At 30.6% G+C, this 11,608-nt stretch overlaps 1 protein-coding gene across 21 annotated transcripts in view; it reads left to right on the top strand.

Moving 5' to 3' along the window:
- Positions 1-11,608, top strand: part of LOC106462807 (bromodomain-containing protein 3-like) — a 129,002-nt gene that overhangs the window by 102,976 nt on the left and 14,418 nt on the right. For all 21 annotated transcript variants that reach the window (XM_022390161.1, XM_022390160.1, XM_022390156.1 and 18 more), the window contains 6 exons: positions 477-520; positions 3,762-4,026; positions 6,031-6,180; positions 6,439-6,732; positions 8,361-8,446; positions 10,960-11,112. In XM_022390161.1, the coding sequence (XP_022245869.1) occupies positions 477-520; positions 3,762-4,026; positions 6,031-6,180; positions 6,439-6,732; positions 8,361-8,446; positions 10,960-11,112 (992 nt within the window). The remainder of the gene's footprint in view (positions 1-476; positions 521-3,761; positions 4,027-6,030; positions 6,181-6,438; positions 6,733-8,360; positions 8,447-10,959; positions 11,113-11,608) is intronic.

The raw sequence follows: 11,608 nt of genomic DNA on the forward strand, positions 1-11,608 counted from the left end.
ATTTATTGAGCTAACTTCAAAAATATCATTTAAGTTACTCTGCTAACTTAACCTTCAGATTACTGACTTGTTTTATATTGTTCACCACCAGTGAAGATCACATACTGCATTATGTTGATTAATTTTATATTTGCGTGTTACAGCATTCAATGTAAAATCCATGAAACAAACTGGATAAAATCATTCACTATGCATGTAAAACAAGTAGGAAATCCCAGTAGTTGTTGACGGGACTAACCGAAATATTTATTATATTTTTGACATTTTGCACACGTGTGTCACACATGTTGTTAGAGATCTTTAACCAACAGTCATGGACCCACAAACAGTTAAGTGCAGAAATAGTTTAAAAAATGTGATTTAAAAGCTGTTTGTTAGTGGCATGGGTTTTATAATTTAATTAATACTTAACACCGCAATTAAGAAATTGTATTTTTAGAGTAAACTGTAATAACCGGAAAATTTTTTAACTGCAGGCATTCAGAAAAAGAAGAAAAAGAAAGCAACCAACAGAAAGAAGGTAGATTATTAATATATGTATTTTGTGTTGTAGCTTCACTAAGTGTTTCAAACAAGAAACTAATTCAGAGTTGTAGGAGTTTTTGTAATTATATAAGTATTTATTAATTTTTTGAATTAATACTTTGGCATTACTTTTTGACTAAATATTACTCTTCAGTTCAACAAGCACATTTTATATTCACATGAAAAGTGTAATAAATTCCTTCAGTAGATAATTTACAGAAATACTTGTATAATTAAAATTTATTTATATTAATTTAAGCCATCATTCTGGACTACTTTTTAAAAAAAATTAACAGCTTGTAAGTGAAAGTCTTTCTTAAAATAATAGACATGGAACGGTTCTTAATAGTTAGCAGGAATAAGATAGCACACTGTGCAATCTAGTGTATTTAGTTCAGGTTTATAACTGCAATCTTAGTTTCGTCTATAATTCTACTAAGTAAAGTTTTTAAAATGATTGTAAATTCTTTTACTCTTCAGTAAGAATTGTGCTCAGATAGTGTATATTGAACTTGCCTTTTGGTATTTATTATGTAGTTCTTTTAACCTCCTTGAAATATGAGCTACACTGTAACCTTGCTAAAACTACTTGGTTCTGTCATTACATCTTTCTAATGTTTCATGTGTAGGTGTGCTTGACATATATTTTAGAAACTATGTATTTTGTGGCATGGAATATTATCTCTCTTCAGTTACACTAGCAATTATTTTGGACCTTTTTTTCCCCAAAAATTTTGAATATTTTGAAGAACTTGTAAATGTTATTATAAAGTGTCATTGCAGATTTTATTTCCCTTTTCACATACTTACCAAGCTCGCAATACTATAAGTATTTTGGGTGTTTATCTCCTCAACTATTTTTATTATTAATATGTATTCTAAAGGAACATGAAGATATCTTCTTTCTCAGCTTATAGTGTTTGCCATCTGTGGTATCCATCATGATAATTCTTGCAGTTACTTTCATTCTGACTACTTATCCTGTCAGCTTGCAACCATTCAACTACTTAAGTTACAACCATGGATTGTACATATTCAATATCAATAAGTCTTTTTCAGTTTGTTCTTGTTCCCCTGGGTACTTGGTTTAAGAATCAAGGAAGTTCTGAAATTTTGGCACTGGTTCACATTTTTTATATCCTAGAGTCCTATCATTGATCTCTTTTTTTCTTTAAGGTGATGCATAAATAATTTCAACATTTCTTATTACTTAGGCATTTAAAAAAGTTGTGGGCTGACTGACATTAGTAGCTTCTTTATTGCTCTATGGTTTATCAGTAGCAATATTTATTTTATGGTCTGTCTTGTCTTGGAAGTTAAGCATCTCTAATCTAATACCTGTTTTATTTGTACATTTTACATTAATTAAAACAACTCTTCACTGATTTGTATGCTGTTGGTAATGTGTGAAGCAACTGATTTAAAGTACAGCGTACTGGCCTTCTGTAACTGATCCAGTCATATGACCTATAAAGATTAGATGGGCTTATTCTTTATGCTTTTCACTATGTCAGCTGGTTTCTTAAGTGTTTCATTTGAAATTGGTAGATTTTGTGATGACCATCTCAGCCATGGTTCTGCTGATTATTGCAGAACTTTTAATCTCTTTTTCCATCTTTAAGTAATCTCTTAAAAACAGGCTTCAGCCACATGCCATATTGATGGATTGTGTTGGCTTTTCAGTCTGTTTTTACCTGTTTACCTCAGATTAGAATAGCAAGATAGCTTTTCAAGCTTAACAAATTACACCAGACATTCAACTTATAAGATATTTTATAAACTGTTTGTGCTGTTTCACTAAATGGTTCATTTAATAGGTTTTCCATACTACAGAATGTAGTAGACGTCTTTTAGATACAAAGTCTTTTTTTAGGTGGCTGAAGTAGCCCAGACTATTTCTGTTAGGTAGTTTTGTAGGAGAACACTCCTTAAAATAAAAAGAGGTTGACAGATCATATGGTTGATTTTTTCCATATTTTGCGTAGAAAAACACTTTGTAACTTCCAAGTCTGACCATCCAAACATAAATTAACTAGTTGTGTACAGTAAGCTTGCATTGCAAGAACACCCTTTTTTGTTCCATTTAAAAGAACTGCAGTTAAATTAAATTACTTATTATATTTTACCCTAACACTTTTCTTACATCTTGTACATTAGGAATTTAGTACATTTTATTTAAGCAAAGCAACCTTTTAATGTAAATCCTCCCCACCCATGCTTCACCTTAATGGTCTGCTCCGGTGCACAAGAGCTGATACATATAAACTTTTGGTGGTGTGTTTGTGTGAATGTTTTGTGTGTTTTTTTTAATACAACTATTTGTAAATTTCATTTAAACAAAGCAACTTGGAATTATTAATAAATGTTTAGTATTTTTTTTAGCCTCTCACATCAAAAACTCGGGAAAAAGTGGTTTCATATTCACTACCTCACCAGTGGTTACTACTGGTGTGCTTCTCACCACTACAGCCACAACTCTTTCTAATTTGAACTACAGACCTTCTGCTTGACACATCCATTTTCTTGTAATAATCAGTACATATTTTCCCTCCGTTAATAAAAAATACACTCCATTTGTGGGTCTGGACTTATGAGAAAACCCAGTACAGTAATTTCCTTAACCACTTGAAATGGTTTTGATATGCTTTAGATTTTATTGTTAAGATGGATCAATACTGGTTTCAACATACTAGTGAAAAAATATTATGAAAATGACATTTTCAGTAGTGGTAAAACTTAATAATTAATTTAAAGTAATAGGGAACGAGTATTTTTTTTTTATGAAGAAAAAAATCTAATTTTTTCCTTCTTGAAGTTGACATTCAGTCATGCAATCATTTGAATTTTAACACTAAGGAGACTACACCTGAGTGAAGTCTTTCAGTAAAAGTCTTCTGAGAGGTTCCCATAATTTTCTTTGGTATGAAATCTATAAGATAAAGGCTAGTAGCTTCATCAAAACATACTGTAACTGGATGCTCTTAAAAATATTTCAAGAAGGGTGAAATTAGTATGAAACCACCAAGCTAACAAATTTCATATAGTTGAAATATGTGTGCATATAATTACAAAACTTAGAACAGGGTATATGATTTGAAAATCTGAGTGCATCTAGGTAATTTCTGTAGTTTCTATCAAACCAAATCAAATCATGAACATTTAGGTTATCATATAATGAAAAGGTTTTTGAAAAAACTTTTGTTTTACTTATAATTATGAATTTTTATTTTTTTTAGACTTTCACATCAAAAACTAGAGAAAAAGTGGTTACATATTCAGTTTCCACCACTTCCTCATCAGTGGTTACTACTGGTGTGCATCTCACCACTACAGCCACAACTCCTTCCAACCAGCAGTCGTATCAACAGAACATTGGTGGAGGACAAGCTCTACACAGGTATCAGCAACCTGCAGCTCCAGCTGTTCACCCTACTCAATATGCAGACCATCCTTCTCAACTTCCAGTATTGGGTGCAATGTATCCAAACATAAATCAACTAGGTTAGTTAGTTCTGGTTTTTTGGTTTTTAATGCAGTTCCAAAGTTTATATTGGAAACAGCCCCTGCTTTTAACGTATGGGCATATTTTAAGAAGGGGTTTTTCACACTGAATCCAATCACGTATGTTTATAAGCCATTCTTCAGTAAAACATGCAACAAATCAATCAAATATGAAATTTTGATATTTGCCCAATTTTCTCTGGCTCGTGGTAGGGCTGTAATTAAAGGTAGAATTGGTCTTTGGAGGTTCAGAAAACTTTATGAAACAAAAGTTTGAACCTTTTTTATTACTCATTTTTATAATTTGCTGGTGAAATCACCATAACTACTAGTTAATTATTTTTATTAAAAATCATTTATTTTACAACTAATCCATAAAAATGAAGTGAAACATTCACATGTAGTTAAAAAATACATTATTTAAAACAGCGCTAGTGTTTTTATATTTAAGAAAATGCATGTTTACATGCTACATGTTATACTCGTAGCTGTGTATAGTAAGCTTGCATTGCAAGAACACCCTTCTTTGTTCCATTTAAAAGAACTGCAGTTAAATAAAATTACTTATTATATTTTACCCTAACACTTTTCTTACATATTGTACATTAGGAATTTAGTACATTTTATTTAAGCAAAGCAACCTCTAAATGTAAATCCTCCCCACCCATGCTTCACCTTAATTGTCTGCTCCAGTGCACTGAAGGAGTTGCTTCATATAACATTTTGGTGGTGTGTTTATGTGAATGTTTTGTGTTTTTTTAATACAACTATTTGCTTAAGTACTCAGCATTATTGAAATTACATTTTCCTTGTGAATAACATTTATTTTGTGATTACTGTTCAGACACTGCTTGAATACTGCCTTACTCTGCTAATGTGTATAACTATCTTTGAATTCCTGGCTAATAAGTGAACCTTCAAACAAAACCTTAGTTCCTGGGAATACAAAATGCCTAGTTGCTAAGAGATGGGTGATATAATTGGTAACATTTTTCATCTAATAAATTCTTGTCTTGGAACAATAACTAAACACAATTAATCTAATCTTGCAGCATTTTATCTGGTCCATCTCAGGGACTGTTAACCTACCTTTGTTATAATATTAAATTTAGCAAAAATTCTCAGTGAACCAATTTCGACTGTGAAGGTGACAGATATCATCCAGTTGTAACCAGCATGGTCTAGGATTTATTATGTCTGTCTCTACAAATTCTAGTTTAACTTTTTTTTATAGATAGTCAAATTGCTTTTAAAACTGGATTGCATTTGCTTATAAAATGTAGAACATGGGACCAGACATTGATATGAATAAACATAAATGAAAACTTGACAGCTTAATATCTTGATCTTGGCTTTCATAAATAACTGGAATTTAACGATGAATGCTTGCATCAAGAAATGTTGTTTAATATTTAAAAAATGAATATACAAGGCTCTTATTGTTGCATAGTAAAATACAAGGATCATTATTGTTATGTTTCTATGTAAGTAAACTTCTTATATTTTTAAAATGTTCTTTGGATTTTTACATATTATATTTATAGTTTTATTCCATTAGTTACATTTTAAGCTTAACTCAGCTGTCTGAATAATTCACTATTTTTTACTGTTAACCAAGATCTAATACTTAATTTTGGGCATAAGGCAACAACAATAAGATTAAAAAATTGTAAAAAATTAGCTGATTTCTGAATGGAATTAGTATGATAAATGTATTAACGTTAAAATGTACGTTTATTTATAATAAGTTTAATTTTTATCGAGAAAGTAATATTTATTAGCTTGATTTGCAATACTTAAAAAAAAAGTATTGTTGGAGATAAATCATGTTTTTACTGGTGTACAGTCAAGCTTAAAATATATCATCATCAGTTATGAAAATGTAATAAGATTTTTATTTGTTTCTCTGTAATAAATCACATTTTTTTTATTGGTGATCTTCATTGTTTATGAAAACTGATTGAAAGAGGTAACCTTTACTGTTCCATCTGCATTTTTCAACAGCTGCCCTGCCCCAACCAAATTCTCTTCCTCTAAGTAGAGCCCCCGTTGTTGCCAGTCACAGTTTGCCTCAACAACCCTCTAGACCTTCTGCTACAGCCACACCTGCCCCTGTAAGGAAAAACATTGTTCCCACTACACCTCGCGCTTCAGGTATCACGTAAAATTCGAATTTCAAGAATGTTATTTAATTTTCTAAAGGAAACCATATAATAAATTTAAAAGACTTAATTCATAGTTTATAACAACAAAGTAGTTTTTTTTTGTACAAATAGAATAATTAGCTAAACAATTGGAATGTGTATCGATTTCTAAATAAGCAGTAACTATAGCAAATTAAAGTGTTTGTCACGTTTTAAGCTTTGTAAAAAATTTCGGTGAGCCGTAACTGTATGGTTTCTCTATTTTCAGCTACAAATGAGGGAGTTCCCGTTACGACAACTCCACAGCATGATAAGTCAGCTTTGCAAAACATGTCCACATCGTCTGGATCATTTACACAAAGTACAAATTATATTGATTCTACTCCTCAATCTCCTGTGCCTGTTGAAACGAAACCAGTTGTTCCTGAGGCACAAACTGTAGTTTCTCCTGTAGAATCCACCAATTTAAGTACAGGTAGTTCTCTCAGAAAAGATGATCTCTCATCCTTGGACATTACTCCTCCTCAACATTTTCCTGATGACTTTTTGGAGGATGTAATGGGTAAGATCTTATTTGTTGCTCTATGATATTCATTGTGTTAGATTTTTTCATTAATTGTGTAAACTGTTTATATATAATGGCAAAGGTGTAAGTTAAAAATGGATCAATTCTTTATTAATATGGAGGATCATTTAAGGATTCTGGAAATGCATATATGTTAGCTATTATTTCCCTGTGAATGCTGTGATGGTTTTTAGTACTGCAATCTGGAAGCATGTGATAGACATCTGTTTCATATATATATAAAAGTTGACTGCATTGACTGGGCTTTTGTAAAATTCTATAAAGCTTAATTGGTGGCTAGAGATTTGTGATTACTTTTTCCAAAGATAAGTATTTTTACAGCAAGATGGTTAAATAAAGTAAAGCCAAATGATGCAGGGGTTGTAAAAATGAATTGGCAACAAAGCATTTTGGGTGGCAGGGGCTCTAAAACCACACCACAAACTAATCAGTCCTAATGGACTTATTCTCAAAGTAAAGATTGTGGTTACAGAAGAGAACCCTCCAACCTTAAAAAAGACATTGTATATATCCTATTACAGTTAACCAGATAATTAACAAGGATTTGAAGTAGATGAAAGTTCCACAAGTTCTTAGCAAGGCATATTTTAAAGAGCAAGATCAGTAGCAGGAAACTGCACGAGAGATACCATGTGAAATGGAAATTTATAGCAACTTATGACGAGGATTATAGCAACAAAAAAAAACAAAGAATATTATACTACCATCCATGTGATGGACAATATCATATACAGTACTGTAAGTGCAAGGAATATTTGTTAAAAATACTTTATAGTAGTTGCAGGATTTGGCTACAGAGGAAAGTTGTAGTTAAAATTACAGGAAACTCTCTCTTTGCAAACAAAGTAGCTAATGCTGATTGTTCTACAAATGAATCCTAGCATAGTACAAAAATGATGTCACCTAGTGCATCTTCAATGAATTTTTGTGACTTTGAATCTGCTTAAAGATATACCTTGAAGCTGTAGAGTTGTTCTCAGAAGAAGCTTTGTTTCGTGGAAACATAACTGTAGGGTCATTGTTAAGAAGTAAAAGAAAGAAAGAGATACGGCATGATTGCTGGGAAAAGTATAGTCTTTTTTTCAGAACTAGAAGGTTGTAATTTTATTGTCACTGGAAATGTTGCTCAAAGATTTAGATTAATGGTTTCTCTATATGTGTTTTGGAAATTTTACTCAAATGTACCGGAAACAGCGAAGTAAAAAAATTATTCTTTTATTATTACGTCTGTGCAACAATTACCTTTTCAGATTTGTGTCATAAACCAAAGTTTAATGAACATCGGATCTAACTCATGTAATTTGTTATTTGAATGTAACTAAGTTATACAGAATGTTTTATGAATGTAACTTTATATTGTGAATCTAAAATGAATACATATTATAATTTCCAGTTGGTGGTAACAATGATATTAGCCTAATTAAATAAAAGACAAAATTGCTCTTCAGCTTTATATCTTCTTACAGAATTATTTGAACAGTATTTGATATTCATAATTTAAGCACAATAAATATGTGTTTAGGGAGAGATTTCAAATATTAGGTTTTGTTTTTAATTATCTGGAAGTAAACTTTTATTATTAATATAGTTTATATTTAAATTAGGAACAACTCTCCCAGTACCAGAAACTACAGAGGATAAAAAGACTGAACTTAAACCTTTGCAGACCTCCACACCCGGACTGAAAAAGGTGCTCTGAAAGATATCACAGACTTCCACAGTTTTACAATGGGGAACTTTAAATGTTATTTGGAATTAATATAAAATCTTTAAGAAGAACATTCAGTAAAGTGTTGTTCAAATGAATACTGTAAATCTTTTTTAAACTTCCAGTCATCTAGAAGACAAATATCTTTTATTTTGATGAGTCATAGATTATACTCATTCTAAGTGATTATTAAATTGTCCAATAATATTAAGTTCACACTCAAAAATACATTAAACCTTTTCCAGACTGAGAGGTGTCACTGGTATCCCCCCTTTTTTACCCTTCTCACAGTGGAAATACTTAAACTGCATGATGTTGAGTACTTGGTTTTTGCTTTTGAAAAAAATACAAAAATAATTGTTTTAGTATTTCTATCATTCTTTAGGTTGTGAAATTAGATTATGAAACTGGTTTGAAAAATAGAAATACAGCCTTTCATCTTTGAATTTAATTTTTTTATGATCACAAAGTTACTTTTTATATATCTAGTCAGTTTAAACTTGTTTGAAAGTCATTAACACATTTTCTCTGTTACTTTATTTTGCTGATTGCAGTACTTACCACTTCTGACTAAAAGAGATTTATTGGTGACCAAGGGCCACTTTTTAAAATAGTGTAAATGTTTTAATTCCTTGGTGTATTGTCACAGAAGTAGGATTCTTTGGCTTTCAAATAGGCATAATGTAACACAAAAAATATTCAAGAAGGAAAAGAATGTTTAAAGAACTCATAAAGAAATTCCAAGAGCTATGGCTTGTTCTTCATTTCTCAACATTCCATTAGATTCCTTTGTTCACCCCTACAGGAACTCTGGATGGCCAGTATCTTAAGAAACCCTAAACACTTTATTTGCTCTGCATTGATGTAACTAGATTGTTATCAGTTTGTTTTATTCATTTGTTTTAGCCATGTGCTCAAGCTGTTTTCAAAGCTACGCTTCATTAGTAATTGTTCAGATCACATGCTGTGACACCAACAAATGATGGAAAAAAATGGCTGTAGTAATAAATGTGTTAACAGAGTAAGGAAATCACATGAAAAATGAGACATTATTCATAATTTCAAAGATAGTTTATTGTCAAATATAAACCTATAATTTGGGATGAGCAGAGAAAAAAAACTCTTCACTTTTATTATTGGATTACTCTAAATAAATGTTAAAAAATAATAAAATATCATTTCTAAAATTTTTTTGAAACAAAAATTGTTTAAATAGAGCTTGAATCATAATCATTTATTAAAATTTGAAGGGTGCTCAAGATTGTGATAGAGTTAAATAGAAAAATTCATTGATTATAATGCTGTAATATATATATATATAGTTGGAGATATTTATTTTTCTATTGTGGTGATAGACACCAGACTAGAATTTATCATGTTAATGTCTTAGTAATGTATGACTTGTAATGCTTCTGGTGGAAGTTAAAAACTTAGGAAAATAAATCTTTTAAGAAACACTGCTACCATTCATTGTGAAATCAAAAACTGAAGTAAGTATTTCAGATTTCTGGATTGAGTGAGAATTAGAATCATCAAAATGTATAACTTGTAAGATATTGATCATTTAGATAGCATTGTTACCATTTATAGGGAAATTTAACACTACAGTTAAATATTTAAGATTTATGGATTGAGTGAGAGTTAGAATCATAAACATATATAAATCATAAAAGCATATTGATAATTTATAAGAATAATTTGATGTGAAGAGATCCAAGTCAATATACTTTAGTCAGATTTCTGTCTATAAGGTGAAATTAGGGATTTAACAGAAACAATAAATAGTTTTTGAAAAACTGTAAACTTTGATGCGTAGCTATGTCACATAAAATCAATTTATAGAGCTGATCAAATCTCTCTTTACATGTAGGCCAGTAATATTATAATAACCATGTTTTTGTTTAATGCAATGAAATATTTTAAACTGAGCTGTTACTAAAAAAAAAAGTTTCATGAAATCTCTACTAAAGAGAATGTATATTATGAAAATATGTAAGAAGTTTGTATATACTAACAGCAATTTTATAAAACAGTAAAATTATTTGAAGATGGAGCAGTAATTTTTAACATTCAGTATTATATAGATAACAAGAACTGTGAACATTACAAATCTAACATTAAAATTCTAAATTTTAAAAATTAAGGTACCATTAAACCTGAGCCACGATAATCATAATTGTTGCTGAATAACAAAGACTGTTAGCATACAAACATCTAACTAACCTAAATTTTAGGTAATGAAAGCTATGCTTCACTAGACAATAGCAGAGTTAGATCATTTTTAAAATTTTAATTTCAAATGTAGAATATTATACCAAATCAAAAGTACATATTAAAGAATTAAACATGAAAAGTATATGAAAACCCTCTGTACTTAGTAAAATAAAATACTGAGGTGTTTTTATCAGGTGAAATGTATATTTATGCTCTGTAATTTATTATTACATTGTTTGTATTCTAAATTACTATTGAATTTAATATTTTTTCATGTACAGACTGAATCAAAGTTAAAGAATTTTGGTTCATGGTCAAGTCTGGCACAGAATGTAAGTAACATCCCAAGTACTAGCCATTGTGGAAACAAAAAGACATCGGCTTTAGATAGTTTTCAGCATTTTAAGAAGCAGGCCAAAGAAAAACAGGACAGAGTATGCAAATTTTGATTATTTCTTTTTTTACTTTTGTCCATTCCCTATTGCTGGAAACTATATTTTGGGGTATTGGTAGCTTTTGTACATGAAATCTTTATTCCAAAACATACTTACCCTCCATTGACACTTTAACTATTGCTCCACATTGCCTTTGTCTATCTAAGCATTAGTCTCACATGCTCCAGTCCTTTTTTTAAATAAAAAGGATGTGATTCATTGACGAGAATCCCACTTTGGAGACGGCTTGAATGGATAATGAAGAAAAACTTTAATATATATTTAACATAACAGCAAATGTATAATGTTTTGACAAGGTTTTGTGATCATCAGGTACAAGTAGAGTACACTGACACGGATATATATACACACACACGCACAGTATGGAACAAAGAGGTCACATGACCGGATGCTGTTGCGCAACTTAGAAGAGGTATCTTGGCACCCCAGGGTTTTGGTTTAGAGTAGGGTTGATTTGTTCAATTAAGATGGATTC

The sequence above is a fragment of the Limulus polyphemus genome, unplaced genomic scaffold (assembly GCF_000517525.1).
Source record: "Limulus polyphemus unplaced genomic scaffold, Limulus_polyphemus-2.1.2 Scaffold1256, whole genome shotgun sequence".
Classification (NCBI taxonomy): domain Eukaryota; kingdom Metazoa; phylum Arthropoda; class Merostomata; order Xiphosura; family Limulidae; genus Limulus; species Limulus polyphemus.